The 20,074-nt window shown below is 37.3% G+C and overlaps 1 protein-coding gene across 7 annotated transcripts in view; it reads right to left on the reverse strand.

Annotated features, from left to right (window-relative positions):
* SOX5 (SRY-box transcription factor 5) overlaps positions 1-20,074 on the reverse strand; it is a 950,952-nt gene that overhangs the window by 270,122 nt on the left and 660,756 nt on the right. For all 7 annotated transcript variants that reach the window (XM_079773594.1, XM_079773592.1, XM_079773591.1 and 4 more), the window contains one exon: positions 12,533-12,743. In XM_079773594.1, the coding sequence (XP_079629720.1) occupies positions 12,533-12,743 (211 nt within the window). The remainder of the gene's footprint in view (positions 1-12,532; positions 12,744-20,074) is intronic.

Genomic DNA, 20,074 nt, shown 5'->3' on the forward strand with positions numbered 1-20,074 from the left:
CAGTGTGTTAAAAATGTACTTCATATATGACATTAAATACACAAACAAGAGAGCCACTATGTTACTTCAGCCTGAGATATTTTCAAGTATTTTGACCTTACTCTTCATCAAGTTGGTTTCCAAATGTCCCATGCAGTCTTTCTTGAAGCTATGGGGAAAGTGTAATATAACTGAAAATAGGCTAAGTCTAAACTATGAGAGGAGAAGTAAACTTCTATATATAATATAATATAATATAATATAATATAATATAATATAATGTAAATTTTATATAATGTATAATATATGTCTATATAAGATATAACATATTTCTACATAATATATGATATATATGAGGTATTGCCTCATAAATGGCTTCTATATGATATATAGATGATTTAGGAATCAGTAATTGAAGAGATGTGAATAAAAGTTGGCTTTCAAATTTAGGACATTAAAAAAGGGAGTGTTCATTCTGAATTTCACATAAGATCTTGCTTCCAGACATCAAAGCTCAGAAGCACAGAGCAGTCTGGTATCCAAAGTTCATCAACATGTACGATGGACTATCTTAATCAAGCCAAACATCCAGGTCATATGCTCATCCTGTTTGCCCTAGCCTCATTGCTCCCTCATGATCCGGGCCAGATTTCCCCTCAACGTTAAGGGCAGTTTAGGGAGCCCCAGAGGGAGTCCTTGAGGTCTCAGAGCTCTGGGAGCAGGTGGCAAAGGAAACTCTGAGTGAGCTCTCCACTGACTCTAGTGCCGTCCGTGCCTTCCCCATCAACAACTCCTATTAAAAAAAGAAGACCAAGCATCCACTAGAACAAAACCAAGCAGGCCTATTTAATTAGGGCATTTGCTTGATATCCACTTCTTCATGTTAAACACACAGCCACACGGGCCTAGGAGGTCTGATTAATCTTAATATGCACGGTCATGACAAGTGCCTCGAGGGTAACTGAGTGAAAAAACACACACGGGTGCGAAACACACAAAATCCTCCACCTAGTCTAGTCTGACCAATCAGTTTCAGGAAATTGCTGCGTGTGTTCCCAGATTATACTGTTACTATTCAGCAAGGGCCTGAACCTTTCCTGTGAGGAGAAAAGAGGGCTCAGAAACAGGTGGCTGGCTCTTCACCCCTGAATAAGTGATGTATCCAAAAGCCCAGGCACATAAGGAGCAAGGAGGGCTGGCACATTCCCCTAACGTTTTTTTCTAAAATACAGTCTGGGTCACTTGGTCCTTTTGAAGTGATCCATGTATTATAACGGAAAGTGTGGCGCTGACAGTTTTAGTTAAGAGCAAGAAAAACTGGGGTGCCCTACTTATCTGACAACTTAAAAAGAAAAGAAACATGTTGGGTAAAGAGATATTTGTAATGATATATATACAGTCCCGTTATGGCAGACAAACTCATGTAGGAGCAGGATTGAAACAGAAATCTCCTGATATTAACAGAAAAACAGCCACCTTAGAAAGAAGAATGCTGGCTTGATGGTGTATAGAAGGATACAAATTAAGGACACGATCTTAAATATAATAGCATGTTACAAGTTCCAGTTAACAAGAAACACAGAGGCTTTCTTGGACCAAATGGATTTCTCTCTCGTACAGACAACCCTAGATCTCAGCTCAGGGACCTGCGCTTGGTAGATCCCCAAAGGCTATTCCTGAGCCTTTACTATCCAAGTAAGAAGTCCTTTCAGAGAAATAGAAATTAATTTTCTGTAACACTTAATGAAGTCAACAGTACAAGATAAACCGCTGTGATGGATAGCCCTCGAGAAGGAGAGGACAGTGAACAAGTTTCACTTTAGTGTTGAAAAATGACAAGGCTTCAACTCAGCCTACCGCATGCTCCAGTCAAAGCACTTATTCCTGGAGAAATAGGCTCTACAGCATGTGAGGGTGTCTTCTTGTCCTGACCTTTAAAGAAATAAACTCTTTTCTCTATCATCGTTTTATGAGTGTCTATTTCCATACGCTGGTGCCTTTGAAAAGGGTGCCTGGAGGTTAGACGTTAGCTGGCTACGGGAGAGAGACATTTTCTAGTGACAGGCTGCGAAGATGAACCTGTAGCCACAATGCATTAGGAGAAGCCTCCACCAGCCCCGGAGTGTGAGGAACAAAACTTAAAAGGCCTCCATTGAAAAGTACCCTTGTGTGTCCTTCAGTGGAACAGCACTTACAAAGCCTCTCCAACATGTCAAAAGGACAGTCAGTCACTAAACAAAGCAACTCAAACCTCGGCCAATTAAAGCATCTTTAGGCTTTTCCCCTGATCCCTTCACTTTTTATTTTTTCCCACCTCATCAAATGAGGTTTTAAAACAAGAGTGGATTTCAAAGTGAACTTCAATATTCTTAATTTAATGGAATGCTTTGGGAGTTTGAATTTAGGAAAGCCAATTTCCACCCTAATTCCCTGTAAAATATATATATAACAATTACAACCCAAAAACACAGGGTAATTAAAAAGTTGGCAAAATTAGGGGTAAGTCTGAATTTTTATTTCAACTTGTCGGCTAATGTAATATGGTTCAATTTAAGTTGTAAAGGGCTGACCAACAACAGACATTTAAATGATAAGAACAGGCATCATGATTTATAATGTAAACTCAAACATCAAACACACAATGCCTGTAGGGATGTCCACAAGGCCAAATATCATGCACCAGGGGCCTGTCTTTTCCACAGAAGAATTACATGTAATGTTGCAGCGGCATGCAGATGGAAATATATTGCTCATATCATCTATTTGAAAGCCCCTAAAATAAGTGTTAAAAAAAGGGGGGAAAGCTTTATGTCCATTTAGAGGAGCTAATGGTTCTATATGTCAACACATTTGTAACAAAATTTGAAAGGCCATTAACACATAATTATATCTAGGGGAAAGGCACAAGTAAAGTAACATAGAAGGTGCAATCAACCAAATTGAATTATTTTCTGTAGATGTGACAGATGCAAACATCAAAAAGACACATTATACAATTAAAAATACATAGTTTTATGTTTTAAGAGAGGATAATTCATAAGCAACAATATATACATTTTTGTTTCATAAACATCTAGCTATAAACTTAAAGATTGTCTAATGCATTCCTACAATGGTTCAAATGGAGTTAAGTGGAAGTTTTTTTTATATTTACCACTGAGAATTTGTATTGCAATACATGATGTCAGAGTAATATCCACTTTTCTTTTTCCATCTAAAAGAACAATTTTCCCTATTGTGTCTGCTGGAGAGAGCAGGAGCAAGAGCGATAAAATGAGAATGAAAATCCCAGCATTTTCTTCACCCAATAATAGTTCTATGGTCTACAGATGACACTGAAGGTGATGGCTTGAAGTTGCCTACAATATACACTTTTCAACTCATTCCATTTTTTTTTTTTACGTCTCACAAGAAGAGATCTAACTCTTTTTGTGAAGCCTGTATTAAAAGCAATGAATTGTTGCCTGGCTCTGTGGCCCAGTTGGTTAGAGGGGTGTCCTGTACACCAAAGATGGTGGGTTCGATCCCCGGTCAGTTCATGTATAGGTAGCAACAGATCACTGTTTCTTTCTCACATTGATGTTTCTCTCTCTCTCTCTCTCTCTCTCTCTCTCTCTCTCTCTCCTCTCTTTCTGTCTCTCTTCCTTCCTCTTCCTCTAAAATCAATAAACATATCTTCCAGGTGAGAATAAAAATATAAATTTAAAAAATAAAGAAATAAAACCAATGAATTGTTTCATGTAAAAGTAACAATGAGTGACTTTGGTAATAGGCTGTGCCTTTATTGTAATTTAAAATCATAAGCAAAGATTCTTCTGAAGAAGTTCAGAAAAAGCAGTTCCTGTTATATAAATAATGATAAAGTCTAGTTTGCGTAGAAACAAAATTTCACAGATAAATGCAGTTTCTCATACACGAGAAGTAGATTCACCATGGCCCAAAGATTTTGGAAGTGTGGGCGTCACACTCTAAGAAGAAGGAATACCAACAGATACAGATGCTAAATAAAAGCCAAGCATATGTGGGAACAGAAAGGATGTTTACACACACATACACACACACACACACAAGAATAATAAGAAAAAAATCAAAATGTCAAAAACGGCGAAGGGAAGTAAGAACAAACAGAACACATAAGAGAAAAACTAAAATGTTAGAAAAATATAAAACTTTGGGCCAAGGAAGCCCTCAATGACCTCAATTATATTTGTCTTCAGCACACTCTCACATTAGTGTAGAAATAAGACTATCACAAATCCACACCCAATGATAAACGCCTCTCCTAGTTTTACATTGGTCACAATTTGCTATTTCATCTATATCAATTTAGAGAAATGTTCTTTCTTTTTCAAAGTTTATACTTCAGCAAAAAACCTGCCTACCCAGGTTTTATTTAGGGAAATTTATATAAATAAACTTCAAAGCAACTACCTATTCCAGGTTTTTAAAGAATGTTGGGTTTGTTGTTGTTTCTGTTGTTGACTACAAATCCTAAATTTCCAGAATTTTGCAGGTCTGAATCAGAATTTTTCAGTACATAAAAGCATCCTGGGAAAGCAGCACTGGAAACTATATCATGTTTCCGGTGTGCCTAAAATAACAATGTTTCCACCCAGCCAAGATGTGATCATGACAATAACTGGTACAGGATAAAGTACTTCCACATGCATTACCTCATTTGTTTCCTTCAACAACCCTCTGATGAAAGTAGGGTAGGTGCCATTGCCAATTGAGGGCAGGTATTCATTACATTAATGCAATTATTATAGCAACTTAAAGTCAAGTAAATATAATGTTTTTTACAATGTAAATGATAAGGTTGATGCTTGGTTTTATGCAAAGTGGTACTTATTAAAAATTAAAATCTGCATTTCCCCAAAATGCTGCAAAATAGATAAAGTGACATTCCCAAATATTGGTAATAATTATTGCCTGGCCAGTGTTGCTCAGTGATTGAACCCTTTTCCATGAACCAGGAGGCAATGGTTCCATTTCTGGTCAGGGCACGGCCTGGGTCGTTGCAGGTTCCATCCCCAGAAGGGTGTGTGACAGAGGCAGCTGATGAATGTTTCTCTCTCTTTATCCCTCTCCCTCTCTCTAAAAGCAATAAAAATCTATTTTTTATTAAAAATTATATTTTATTGATTTTTTACAGAGAGGAAGAGAGAGGGATAGAGAGTTAGAAACATTGATGAGAGAGAAACATCGATCAGCTACACTCCCTACTCGGTATGTGCCTGTAACCCAGGTACACGCCCTTGACTGGAATCGAACCTGGGACCCTTGAGTCCGCAGGCCAATGCTCTATCCACTGAGCCAAACTGGCTAGGGCTAAAAATCTATTTTTAAAAAATAAAATAAATAAACATTTTGTAAGTTATTGCCTCAAAATTGATCAGAGACTAAACTGTTTAGATGTTACATCACAATCACATGGTAATCAGTGGCAGAATCTGGACTAAACCCAAACATTGACTCACAGTGTAATTAATCTTTTTCATTATGGGTTGATTTTAAAATAAGAACTGTGGTCTATATCTCAAAAATGCACAAAAACACATATTGTCACCTTTGTGCACCCACGTTCTAGAATATGAGCAAGTCACTGACCCTCAGTTTTTAAGACAGGAAATAATAACAACTTCGGAGTTTTAGGGGATGAAAAGAGGTAGCCCCCTCTCTGTCTCACTACTTCAGTAATCAACTCACTTTCACTTTAAACTCAAAAAAATAAAATAAATAAATAAATAAATAAATAAAAGTAGCTCATATAACATTTGGCAGAAGAGCCACACACTTCTTAAGGTCTCTCGTCTCCTTTCCCCACAACAGCAATGGGCAACACTGAAACAGTGTAAACATCTCTTCACCAAATATTTTGAATGGTTAGTGTGTGCACTATTCTCACCCTTACGGAGTTTAATCTAGGTGCAGAAAAATGACAAATAAATGAAAAATTATATTACAGTAAAGTCAGGGTAACAATAGAGGCAAGTAACAGTTCTTAAAAAGATGAAAAGATTAATGCAGTGAGTATATCTCACTCTTTCTAGCAACTAGACTTGGACAGATAAGGAACGGAATTACAGATACAAGGGAAGGGACCAAGAAAAGGTTAGTGTATTTGTAGTGTTTCTAGGAGGAAGAGATGTGAATGTCTGTACGCGGAAATAGTGACTCCAAAGAGTTATTAAAGGTAACATAAATGTAAATATAAGAAAATAAGAAGCCTGATGAAAATTTGTAATCTAAACATTTTGACTCTATTTTAATTGAGATAGCTAAAGTTCTTGTCAAGGAAACATTATTTTCACCAGCACTGTTAATGAACCTAAGGTTTGCAAGAAAATCAAGTTTAAAGTCAGAATCTGTCCCTAACTTTAAATGTGGATATATTTTTAGAGACCATCCCTAGCTACCTGGAACTTGAGAACAAAGTGAATTTGTGAATACCTGTCTATCTTGGTTTTATTAGCTAAATTAAGATATCTGGTGGTCTTAGATTTATTTTAATTTAACAAAGAGTAAAATATACTTTAAAACTAAGAGGAGGTAATGGCTTTCTTTCTAAAAGATCAAGAAAAAAGGATATAAAAATGCATGATGTGACTGAACAGGTAAAGAGTAAGGCGCCTGGACCTGTAGGATGTGAATTGGATTCTCAGTCTGGCTTTACCACCAACTTGCTGTATGGCTTCCAGCACCTCTCTGCCTCAATCTCTCAAAAATGAGGACTCGGGCCTAAAGTGTGTCCACATTTCATTCCAATCCTGAATTGCTATTATTCCACAGCTAATTTGCTCTTATTTCTCTAAAACAAGTTTTTATTAAGATATATTCTGAGGTGTTTTTGTTGTTGTTTTTAACACTTGAAATTCAAACTGTTTAAGTTGAGCTGATTGTAAAATCTTTGTGGAAATGTGATCACCACTGAGGCAAAGGGACTTTTCTTTAGTAGAATATTATTGAATACTACTTTATTATTCATTATTTCAAATGAAGTTAGGCACACAGGTGCCGAAGAATAACATTAAACCATTACTGGTAAAATTCCTAATTGGAAGAAATAGTATAACTAGTGATTAAGGACTTAGATTCTAGTTTAAGGTTGACTTCATTTTAAATAATGACCCTGACAGTCACCCTGTGACATATTTAATCATTAGTTTCCTTATCTGTAAATGGAGATAATAAGAATCAGAATATTTAGTTCATGCATATGGAACTTCCTAAAATTGAAATAGCTATACATAGTAGCCCTGGTTATAAGGTTTATGTAAAGATTAAATAAAGTATTTCATATAAATTACTTAATACTATTGGCAAAACATGATAAGCATTGAATAGATGCTGCCTCCCCCCCAATACATAATTATTTATTTGATATTTGATATAGGAATTGTGTCAGGTATTATAAAAACTCATGGTCATTCTTAACTGCTAGGTCTATGGTTAAAAATCGACTAAGGAGAGATCAACCAAAGGACTTGTATGCATGCATATAAGCCTAACCAATGGGCACAGAGGGCTTTAGTGGGGGGATGGGAAGGCAATGGGGGGATAAAGACACATATGTAATACCTTAATAAATAAAGGGGGAAAAAAGAAAAAAAGTCAACTGATATAGCTGAGCTACTCCCAAATATAACATAACCATATTGTAGCAGCCATATATTTTGAACTTGAATTTACTATGAACTTGGGCATGTCCCATGTCAGTTAAGTGACGCATTGGACGAATAAGACTCTTTAGCACTGGGCCATTTAGAGTAATGCCAGGCAAAAATTCAGATGCAGGAAAAAGACTCAAACCAAAATACATCAACATATATCCCCCCTATTTACAACTTTTAAAATATTTTGATTAATTGAAAAAATAAGCTAGCTGGAATAAGAGAGCCTTTTTTTTTTCAACCCATCTGCAAATCTAATTTTCTTTCTAACCATTTCACCTCTGTGGCCTCCTTTTGTATGACACACTATTCTCCTGTAACTTCAGAATTTCTGTTAGTTTGCTGTTGGCAGGGATAAGGTCGGAAATAATACTGACTTTCTATTGAAATCTGTTTTCCCCACTCAATAAGAGGAAGCAAAGGCATGAATATGGCACCCTCATAATGATTTAGCTGGGCCTTAATGACTTAATGAAATTTTCATCACAACCTGCTGTTCATTTTAATGGCCTTTGAAAACAATGGAAAATATAGCTTGAGGGAAGAAAAGATTTTTTTCTGTGGCATATATTAGTTAGCTGAACATTTAGTACCATCCACCCCACCTCTGCTCCCCTCCTTCCCATATCGCTGCTCTCGCCAAAGAGCTATAAGGTTTAGTAGTTTGTCAAATATACATTTTGCAGCTCTTTTGTTAAGTTTATTCCTAAGTATTTTTTTTCTTTTGGTGCTGTAGGACCTCTAAGAGCTACATCTCATTTGTTTGTACTGTGTAGTATCCCTGTTCCGATGCTCAAATGATGTCAGAGAGAGTGGACGGGAGGGGGAGAGACAGATAGAGAGAAACATGGATGTGAGAGAGACACATTGATTGGTTGCCTCCCGCACCTGCAACTGAGGAGGCATGTGCCCTTGACCGGAATCAAACCTGTGACCCTTCAGTCCACAGACCGACACTCTATCCACTGAGCCAAACCAGCTAGGGCCCAACCATGCACTTTGATTAATGGTCTCTTTAAAGCCAGAGCAACTTTCCACTTGCTGTTGAGACTTTTACACATCTTCCCAGATATATTTTGCAATAAAATAATGCAAATTTTGCCGAAACTGGTTTGGCTCAGTTGATAGAGCGTCGGCCTGCGGACTGAAGGGTCCCAGGTTCGATTCCGGTCAAGGGCATGTACCTTGGTTGCAGGCACATCCCCAGTAGGGGGTGTGCAGGAGGCAGCTGATCGATGTTTCTCTCTCATTGATGTTTCTAACTCTCTACCTCTCTCACTTCCTCTCTGTAAAAAATCAGTAAAATATATTAAAAAATGCAAATTTCCTTCAACATCTTATTCCCTTTCTATGAAACAATTTTCTGCTTTTTTATTAATTTTTCTTGGTGATTAACATAATCACTTTACTCAAATACATAAGTTACTCCTTGATAAATCTCCCAATTGTCACAGTTATTAAATAAAAATACTTGTTATGGCAAATATCTTTATTAATAAGCTGAGACTAGTTAAAGTTTTGTGTACTCAATATGCAGCTAAGAATCTTGTGTTCATATAAATGTATCTTAGTAGTTCTGTATTTATACAGAAAATACCTTTGTGGAACTCAGGCTATTATATGTTTGCCGTGTTCAATTTATATTCCAGTTTCCATAAAGACTATCTCGGCATTTTCTCAATATCTTTATATTTTTCAAGAACAAGTCATATTTGAGCTTAGATTTTATTATATTTGTAGGGGGGGGGAGGACAGAAAAGGTTGAGGGAAATACAATAGTGAAAACTGTCTAATGTCCACATGCCATAGTGATGTTTCTTTGTGTCATCTATTCCTTCTGCAGGTGCTCTATCTCTCCTCTTTTGCCTGTGTAGCTATTCCTACACATTATCCTTTTTTCCTAATTCTCAATACCTCTGAATATCTCCTACTATGCAAATTGGGGAGCACTGCCTCCTGCCCTTTTTCTGATTATGAGTGACTCCTTTGGCTTTGCCATATCATATACTTCCAAATTAAGAATCTGTACATCATCCACTTTGAAAGAAGCCCACATGGCACACTCAGGGAATACCAAGGTCATATACCAAATCTCCAGGGAGGGCATCATCTAAAGATAAACCCCAAAACTACTTTGTAATACAATACATTCCACGGCCTCACTGGTTCTGCCCAGGCCTTAGTCCTGGACCAGAAAAACATCTCAAACAAATATTAAAAATTTACATATGAGAGAAATACTTCCCAACTCATTCTAGGAAGCCAGTATTATTTTAATAACAAAATCAGATAAATACGTTTCATGAAAAACTACAGACCTGGAACAGAGAATACACAAGATGAGCTTGAAGCATCTTATAGCTCCAGGAAGTGAAGAAGTGCTCAAAAAAAAAAAATACCCAAAATCCTCGTTGTATGTCAAAGTGACTTAGAAGTCATTGGAAAGTGCTTCCAGTAGCCAAAGCTGAACAATTTGGGCAACAAAATAAAATAGAAATGGATTATAACTCAAAGTATGCAGTAAATATCCACAAGTCCATACTTATATAAGTAAATAATTGAATACAATTAGTAAATGATGGAGAAGAGATAAATCTTTGATGGAGAAGAATTCCAAATAAATTATGTAGACGCCCCACTCTAAAGAGGGGGAGCAAAGCTCCCTACTCCTGAAACGTGGGTTGCATAGAGCATCTTCCTTCCAGAGGATGGTTTGGAAAGGGGCCAGGGGGACTCTCCAGGGGAGAAACCTGACAAACACCATATCAGCCAGTTGGTCAAGGTCATTGTCAACATTCATAAGTTACATTGAAAGTATGTACCCTTGATATGAAGTAATTTTAATAATACTCTACTTGTGTAGTCTTCATCCCAAAACCATAACTCCAGTTTAACTAAGAGAAAAATCACCAGGCAAATTTCAATACAAGTGCCTTCCACAGTATATCTGAATAGTATTCCTCAAAACTTTTAAGTTATCAATCGTAGGAACAGTCTGAGAAACTGATAGCCAAAAACGAGCCCAAAGAGGCATGCCGACCAAATGTAATGTGTCATCCTTGAAGACCTCATAGAACAGAGAAAGCACACTTGGTGAAAACGAAGCCATCTGAATGAAGTGTGGGCTTTAGTTAATAATGTATCACAATGTAAAAGAGGAAAATAATTTTAAACACAAAAAGTTAATCAAGTAAAATGAACAGAATATGTAAACAATGATAAAGGTCTGCCTCATCATTAGGTTAAGGGTAAGAGATGTAATATGGAAAAGCTACATTTTCTTCCTTTTAACTTTTCTTTTTCTTAAAAAAGAATTCTTATAGAAAGACAAGTATTTTTAATATCAGGAAAAAAATTCCAACAAAAGTCATCTGGGTCCTCCTCAAAACCACACTTTTTATCTCCATGCAGAGTGGAGCCAAAAAGTCTTTGACTAGATTATCTCTAAAATCCCTTCCAACTGTAAGATCATGTGAATTACATAAATTTTAACTAAAATCCATGTCTCAACTATGCTTCTGGTAGGGACCAGATATTTTAATTACCACGTGACTCCCAAATATGTATACTGGTTAACAAACATTTTTGTGCCAGATATACTCATAATTTACCAGTTTCCAAACAACAGAATAGAAATGAGTCTAACTCAGTGTTACATAGTATAAACGCAGTATATTTTTGGTATAAAGTGTGTCTTTTTATGTTCCTGTTTTTTGTTTGTTTGTTTTAATTTTCCACCTGACTTTGAAATAGGAGCCATGTTCTTACTAGTATGTGCAATGTGGTATCCATGCTTTGGATGGACATAGGTTTAAACAGGACTTAGTAAATATCTGTAACATAAAGGATGACTATCAGTAATGCACAAATGATCAAACTTGCACCAGTTGTTTTATTAGTATGTTTGCTTTAATTTTAAGATTAGTCCATGTGCATATCACCTCTTAACTATTTAAGAGATTTTAAAAGATGAAATCTTAAAAGCAAGGCATCCTATAAAGTTGAAGAAATGGAAAGTTCAGGATAGCTAATGCAGTTAGAGAATCACTACTTTTAAGTATACAATAGGCCTAGCCATATTAACTGTGGACCATGTAAGAAATAGTCCTAATTATCAAGGTAGTATAAGATGCATTAATAAGTACAGGTTATAAAATATAACAAAGTTGCAAAATGTCCTTGAAGGCTCTGCTGCTACATTCTATTTTTTAAAAAACAATGAAACATTTTTATTAGCAGTTCTAATTTGATATTGTATTGGTGTTTCAATTAACTAATGTGAAGTCATACAACACATTTAATAAATAATGATTGATTACTAGGATCACCTGCATACTATTATTGACAATGCACTACTCACTCTGTTTTGCAATTCAAGACTCCTTGACCAAGGGGAGCAAAAGAGGAATGGATGCATATTGATCAGTCGCTTGCTGGACAAAATACTCAAGGTCTAGGCCAAACTGAGGTGTGTCTATAATCGCACCTGAGAACACAGAGGAGACCACCGCAGGTACAAAGTGCTCTTTCCCTGCTACTAGCAGGGGAGCCCCTCCTGGCTAGAGCTACTCCCCATTCACCTTGTTAACTCCAGCCTCGCTCATAATAGACCCTTAAAACACCACGATCCGTTCTTAAATCTGTTTTACTCAACCGTAACTTGGTCATGAGTGAAAATAAGACATTGCAGCAGACATCAATGATAAAAACATCGGAATAGCCATATTTAAATGTTTCTGAAAGAAAGAGTACCCATCTTCGTAGCATTAGGTTTCTGTTTTGTTCAATTCAGAGAGAGTAAGTCAAGAAACGGAACTAGAGGGTAAAAATGAAGCTATTAAAATAAGGAGATGGCAACAACTTTCTTTCCCAGCCTTTACCTTCTGGCTCGTTTTTGATGAGCTCTTCCATCTTCCTCTGCTTCAAGGTGTCCACAACATCAGCCAGGCTGCCTTTGCGCCGCTCCGGAGTTCCCAGCGCTGCGCTGGACAAGGACTCGCCACTCTGTCGCCCACCTTCTTCTGCCTTCTGAGGTGAGGTAGATGAGTTGTGTGGGGCAAATGAAGACATAACTTTATTGCCATCAACTTCCTGAAAGAGAAAGCAAAGAAAAATGTTGTCTCAAGTTCCGGAAGTTTATTTTATTTTTTTAAATGATCATGTGGCTTGAAACATTAAGAAGTGGAATGTCACTCGGCAAAAGAAATTTCAAAAAAAGAATACATTAACTTTATCACTGTACAGGCTAGTGATAAAGTCAAAGACCCATTCATCAGAGGACTAAAAATCTGAAGATTCTGTCCCTTCGACTGAGTACATTGATTAAATTTATTTACAGTTCTGCTTCTGTTGGAAAGTCTTAGATTTTCCGAGGGATATTAAATGTAGCGGTCATCTATATTTAACTTCCTCGTGACACTGGAAAGCTTAAACAAATAACAGTATATAGACTTGAATTACTTTCATTTTAAGTAGCCACCTCTGCCTGATGGCACTCTCAATTAAAGTGAGGTCCCCTTTTGGTTCTCCACCTCCCTCTGATTTTTTTAAAGAAAGCATCATCCAGCAGGTCATTTTGACATAAGATAGTAATGCTGCAAGTTTATTTCTGCTTACGCTGAAGATAGTTCCGGTTGCATTTGCTACCTCAAACATTGTTCCTGTCAATACTCTGTGTGATTTGGTACTTAAGCCTCATTTGCCTTACAAAGTAAAGTTTCTTGCAGACTTTACCTCTTCATAATTGTGCATTTGTATAAAAATAAGTTATGCTATAATTCTATAATTTAAACATATTTGGGGTGTTCTTTTTCTCATTATTTCTCCCACAAATAATAGAAATCTAGAAATCTGTAAAATATTTTGGAGTATATTTTGTATAAAAAGTACTAAATTGATTTTTTCAGACAGTGTAATATTAGAATGATAAAGAAAATATATATATATTTTTTTTTACTTAAAGGTTTTCCTTGCTTCAATAATATTTTCCTTATTTACATAATCCTTTGACTTCCCCCAAAGCAGAGCTCTTCTTAAATATGAAAGAGAGAACTCATGGACATGGACAACAATGTGGTGATTTCAGGGGTTCGGGGGGACACAGAGGGGAGGTGAAACAGGTCATAGGGGAATAAATGGTTGTAGAAAAAAATTAAATGAAAAAAAAAAGTCTATATCCTAAGGTCTTTAAGGAAGTTAGTCTTCCCTTAAGTACATTTCTTAATTCCACATTATTAAAAGTTTCAATTAAAGTATATTCGAGTGTGTGAATATTTAATATTCAGAATAGATTATATCTGTGTTTACACATTTCTTCTCTATTTAAGACATGCTAATAGAATATGTTGAAAAGTGACAAATCATATTGATTTGATATCTCATGTTTTAAGGCTAATGCTAACATTTTTGAGTAACTTAAAAGTATCAAAAATACTGAAAAATAGATGAAAATGAAATGTCAGCACAAAGATGATCATAATCTATTCCTATGATTTTTTTCTTAATGGATATTAGTGAGTATAAAGATATCAGCTCTGGCAGAAACATCAGTTTGTTGGGTGAGGCCAAGAAAATGGGGAGAAAGAAGCTAAAAATGTTGTGTGTTTTTTAAGGTGTGCTAATAGAATATTTGAAATTCTACACTCCAAAATGGTTCCCATTTCTTACAAACAGTACAGAATGTGCCTCTGATAATTACTATGTCTTGAATGAATATTCAATAGGTAATACTTTCATGGACGAATCTTAACTTCTAATGGACTTGGATTTAGAAATCAATATGCATAAGGTAATAATAACAAGCTCCTGCAGGCTAAGTGACGGTACACTTCTGGATTATTTATTTAAAACCCACACATAAATACAAGAAAATGTATAAATACGCGCAAACACACACACACACACACACACACACACAGCAATCACAAATTCATTCCGTAAAAACTAAGCAATGTTTTTATGAAGGGCCCACAAAACATATTAGCTCAGTTTAGTTTGCAAACCAGAACACAGAAAAACCTCTACATTAATTTCTCAGATATTTCTTCTCATTTACTTCCAGGGTCAAAGGCAGAAGCACCCCAGTTTTAGCTTCACTCAGAACATTTCTATTTTATTCTCTGTTTCCATATTATCTGATTACAAACTTTACAAACAAGAACTCGGCAGCTGAACTTCACTTGCCATAATTCAAACTCACACGCATCTTTCTATAGCATCATCAGTCGAGAAAAGGACACCCAAACGGTAGGCAATTAAGCCCATTAAAATGTCAGAACATAGTTCAAATGAATGCAAAATACAATAATTTCCCATTTTGCATGTCTCTAATTCTCAACACCTTGGAGAGTGGAAGGGCATATCTTAAAGAGTAAAACATACTTCACAATTACTCTAAACCCAATTATCCCCCAGTATAAAAATAAATTAATTAATTAAGCATTACTGCTGTTTCACGCAGGAATATTTATCTTATCGCTATTTCACCTGTCTGATTACGTTTCAGCCTCTGGCACTGTTAATCCCTGTAACAGTTTTGTGTAGTTAGCAGATGTTTCCGTGTGCGGCTCCACTGTGCATTTGCATGGTGAATAGCTGGTGAAGGAGTGCTGGCACAGTCTTCAGTCAAGGAAGACCTCATTTCTTTCAGTTTCTTCCCTGGGACTGCAGTCACCGTACCTGAAATAATGCCTGCGTGTTTCTCTTCACTTCCCTGGCAGGTGAACATCCAGAGAGTCTAACAATGGCATTAGTGGTGCAGACCCACAATATATATTCACTCAAGTTTTATGAACTCTAAGGACAATCCTCAGTATTTTGCAGAAGAAATCTCAGAACTGTTATATATTATTTCTAAAGTTGACTGATAAAAAAGGATCATAAACTTCTTGTTGTTGTTTTTTTTTGTTAATTCTCACCTGAGGATATTTTTTCATTGATTTAGAGAGAGTGAAAGGGAGGGGAAGAGACAGAGAGAGAGGAACATCAATGTGAGAGAGACACATGGATTCATTGCTTCCCGCACGTGCCCCAACCGGGGTTGAGGGATTAAGCTTGACCAGAATCAAACCCAGGACCCTTCAGTCAGTAGGCCAATACCCTAACCACTGAGCCAAACCATGGATTACAGGTTAAGAGGCCCTGACCTAAATGCACATATCTTCACAGAAAGTACTATAAACCCATCAATAGATACAAGTTAGACAATTTTTAAATGACCAGTTATTTTCAAAAAGAGCTTCAAACTATGACATTGTTGACATTTTATTCAGCTAAACTTAGTTAAAGGTATATTATTTCAATAATTTACATTGGTTACTGTTCCTAAGACAAACATTTATAAAAAAATCAATATTTTAATTATACTTAAAGAATAATAAAAACATTGAAGAAAAACATTACTTTATTAGTGGCAATTGTCTTCTGATTCAGCAATCACCTTGTGATAATACATATATAAATTTGAACTGGAAGGCAGAACAAATTGCCATCTTTTGTAAATGAATGTTATAATTTTGACAAGTTATACCAGTTCAAATTTCAAATACAAATTTTCCTGAAATGAAAACATACAAAGAATATGAGCCAAAAAACAATACTTAAAATGCTGAATAGAGTCGTTCTTTGGTTAATAGGGTCAATATTCTAGGAACAGGATATGGTCAGTTCCCAAGACCTATAAAACAAAATCAGCATCTATAGATAGATCTCTGAAGGGTGCCTGTTATACTTGCGTTAACTGCGGATATTAAATCCATTCAACTTAAAATCTTTTCTAAATTTTTGCCTAAAACAGAGCTGCCTAATGTTTACTTAGGTTCAGCAATTCAAAAAATGGAAATCATCAGAGACAGTTTTATTTGGGAAATTTCCATAGCCATGTATATAGAGAGAGCTTATCACACCTGGTCCCCATTCTATGTTGGAAAAAGCCACTAAGGAATCTTTTTAATCTTATTGAGTTTTATAAGATCAACAATTCTTAGTGCTTGAACAACTATAAGGTAAACTAATTGAGATTCCAGATATTAGATGAGTGGTTTACATATATGTCTAGGGATGGCACTAGCAAGCTATGGTTATGAACGGTTTGTAAAGTTCCCTGGGGTTTGTGATTATCAAATGCTAAGGTAGGATGTACTTGACCTACTCTACATGGTGTGCTAGCTAGTTACAAGAAACCAAAGTCAGTTTTTATAGAACCTTTATATTTTATACTAGAGGCCCGGTGCATGGATTCGTGCACCGGTGGGGTCCCTCGGCCTAGCCTGTGGGGATTAGGCTGAAACTGACTCTCCAACATCACCCAAGGGGTCCCAGATTGCGGGAGGGTGGTTCTCGGGTGACGCACCCCGGAATCAGGCTCCCTCCTCTCTGGTTCGGGGTGGGTCACCTGAGAACCGCAGCTGCCAAGTCACCGCAGCTCCGCATCTTCTGCATTGAGCATTGGCCCCCTGGTGGTCACTGCGCATCATAGCTACCAGTTGGCCAGTCATTTAGTCATATATATATATATGTCTATATATACATATATATATATATATATATATATATATATATATATATACACATATATATATATATATATATATATATATATATCAACATTTTATGAGATTACTGAAATTCCATGAAAATTAGTACTCTAAATCATTAAAATCATTCCATTTTCACAATATAAAAACAGGTAGAAATTCTAAAATACTCAAATATGTACCTGTTTCTTTTTTACTCTTTGATCTATGGAAATTTCTAATTCTATATTCTGCTCAGTTCTAACTTTTAAAGAATACGCTGACGATGCCTTGCCATACTAGCAGTCAGCAGCTGTGCATCGGTGCAGGTTGCCCAGGACCAAACCAGAGAGGGTGGGACCTGCATCACCACCATTTTTCCACCATCCAGAACTGAAATATCATTGCTGACATGTACACATAAGGAACTGTTTGACATTGAAATTGGGACTCAAAAGAACTGTTGGCCCAGAAAGAAACTCACTACAGACTGATTCATTTGCCTCTCAGCATAACCATTACTGCTTATCTCATTTTCAGTTCTTATAAGTGTATTTCTAGTATCACATGATCTCACTCATCTAGGGGAAATAATGAACAACATAAACTGATGAACAAAAACAGACCCAGAGACAGGGAAGCATCGATCAGACTGTCAAACCTCAGAGGGAAGGTAGGGGAGGGTGGGGGTAAGGGGGAGAGATCAACCAAAGGACTTGTATGCATGCATATAAGCCTAACCAGTGGTCACGGACAACAGGGGGGTGGGGGCATGCGTGGGGAGGGGTTTGGGATTGGAATGGGGGGATGAGGAAAAATATGTGATACCTTAATCAATAAAGAAATTTAAAATAAGAAAGAAAGAAAGAAAAGAAAGAAAGAAAGAAAGAAAGAAAGAAAGAAAGAAAGAAAGAAAGAAAGAAAGAAAGAAAGAAAGAAAGAAAGGAAATACTGTAGGAACCTTAACAATCCAACTGCCTCTGTCATGCAGTCACAACCTCGGATTGGGGCAGATCCAATATCCTAAATACTGACAGGCCTTACCAAGATTAGGTAAAATATGATCCTATATAATAAAGAGCTAATATGCAAATGGCTGTCACACCCTCACATCATCACACCCTCACTCCATCACGCCATAACTGCTCAGACACTCAAAACTGGGGAGAGAGGAATGGGAACCAGCCAGGCTGTGGCCCAAGAGAGGGACAAGCCACCCACCCTACAATCCTGAGTGCCAGCGGCTGTGCCTGCAGCCTGGGAGAGGGACAATCTGCACTCCCCACAGTCCTCGCGGTACCGGGCGCCAGCGGCTGGGGCTGCAGCCCAGGAGAGGGACAAGCTGCCCACCCCGCAGTCCCGGGCACCAGAGCCTACGGCTGTGGCCCGGGCAAAGCCACCCGCGCACGGTCCCCTGTGGCTGCGGCCCGCCTGGGTGAAGCTGGCCCAGGTCCTGGGTGCCTGTGACTGGCTGGAGGAGGGAATCCTGGGTCCTGGGTGTGGGGCGAGGCAGAGGTGGTTAGGGGCGATTAGGCCAGCAGGGGAGCAGTTAGGGGCAATCATGCAGGTAGGGGAGCAGTTAGGGGTGATCAGGCAAGTAGGCAGAGGTGGTTAGGGGTGATCAAGCAGGCAGGCACTGGTGGTTAGCGGTGGTCAGGCAGGCAGGCAAAGGGGTTAGGGGTGATCAGGCAGGTAGGCAGGTGAGCGGTTAGGAGCCAGCGGTCCTGGATTATGAGAGGCAGTTGGACATCCCCCGAGGGGTCCCAGATTGGAGAGGGTGCAGGCTGGGCTGAGGGACCCCGCCCCCTCTCCTGTGTATGAATTTCGTGCACCAGGCCTCTAGTTATTTTATAAAAGTGGCTCCATTATATTTCAAATACAGGACTTAATCCATATTTTAAAGATTTTAAACTGTATTTTGAACAGCGAAAATAGAAAAAGTGAGAAGTGATGTTTCTTCAAAGCCTAAAAATACAGAATCTTTTAAAGATTCCCTTGCTATGCAATAGGATGAAAATTTAACAAACGTCTAACTTGGTTTGCAGTTTTTTTGTCTGGTTGGGGTTTTTTTTTGCCAATCACTGAGATGAAATGTTAACTCAGGTCATATTTAATTATTGATCAGAAAAGTAAGTGAACATTCAAAAGTGCATTCTTTCTTCAAATGCATTCACATGGCACTCAACAACAAAAAAAGAAGGGTGATTTGTACAGGTATGATTTTCAAATGGTGGTCTTCCAAGCAGTATCATTGCCACTGCCTGAGAAAACTTTATATAGTTTTCTCAGACCTCACCCCAGGCTTACTGAATAAGAAAGTCAGAGCATAGGGCCCGAGACTGGGAAGTAACAAGCCTTCCAAGGGAGACTGATACACTGATGAAGCTTGAGTACTAGGTATAGGAAAAACTGAAAGAGTTAAAGAAGAAAAAGAGGGAGATGACTAAGAGCTTCAGTGGTGCAGAAAAGTGTCAAAAAGTGATGGGAGTTCATTGATTTGAGAAGAGAACTAAAAGATAATATATTCCAGGAAGGAGAAGAAGTGGAGGATCGGGGAGAGGAAAAAGAGTTACCAAACATGCAGGAAAAGCGACCAACACATGTTGGCATTAAAATTACATTGTCTTAATTTTTTTAACATCCATGTTGGCACATGTGGAGATAGGTTTATGTTTACTGATTTTCTTACCAACTCTATAGATTCGAGAATCTGAGATTTATGGCAAAATTGCATGGTGGACAGAGATTGCTTTCAGAAATGTATTAAAAAGTTGGTTTGCTTATTAATAGTTTAATCTCATTTATAAGGTTAATATAAAACAATAGCACGTTTCCATTGACTTTTTAAATCAATATAATATTTGCCATCTAATTTAATTCCAGTGAGTGAAACAAAAATTAAAAGCAAGC

The sequence above is a fragment of the Cnephaeus nilssonii genome (genome assembly GCF_951640355.1).
Source record: "Cnephaeus nilssonii genome assembly, chromosome: 6".
NCBI lineage: Eukaryota > Metazoa > Chordata > Mammalia > Chiroptera > Vespertilionidae > Cnephaeus > Cnephaeus nilssonii.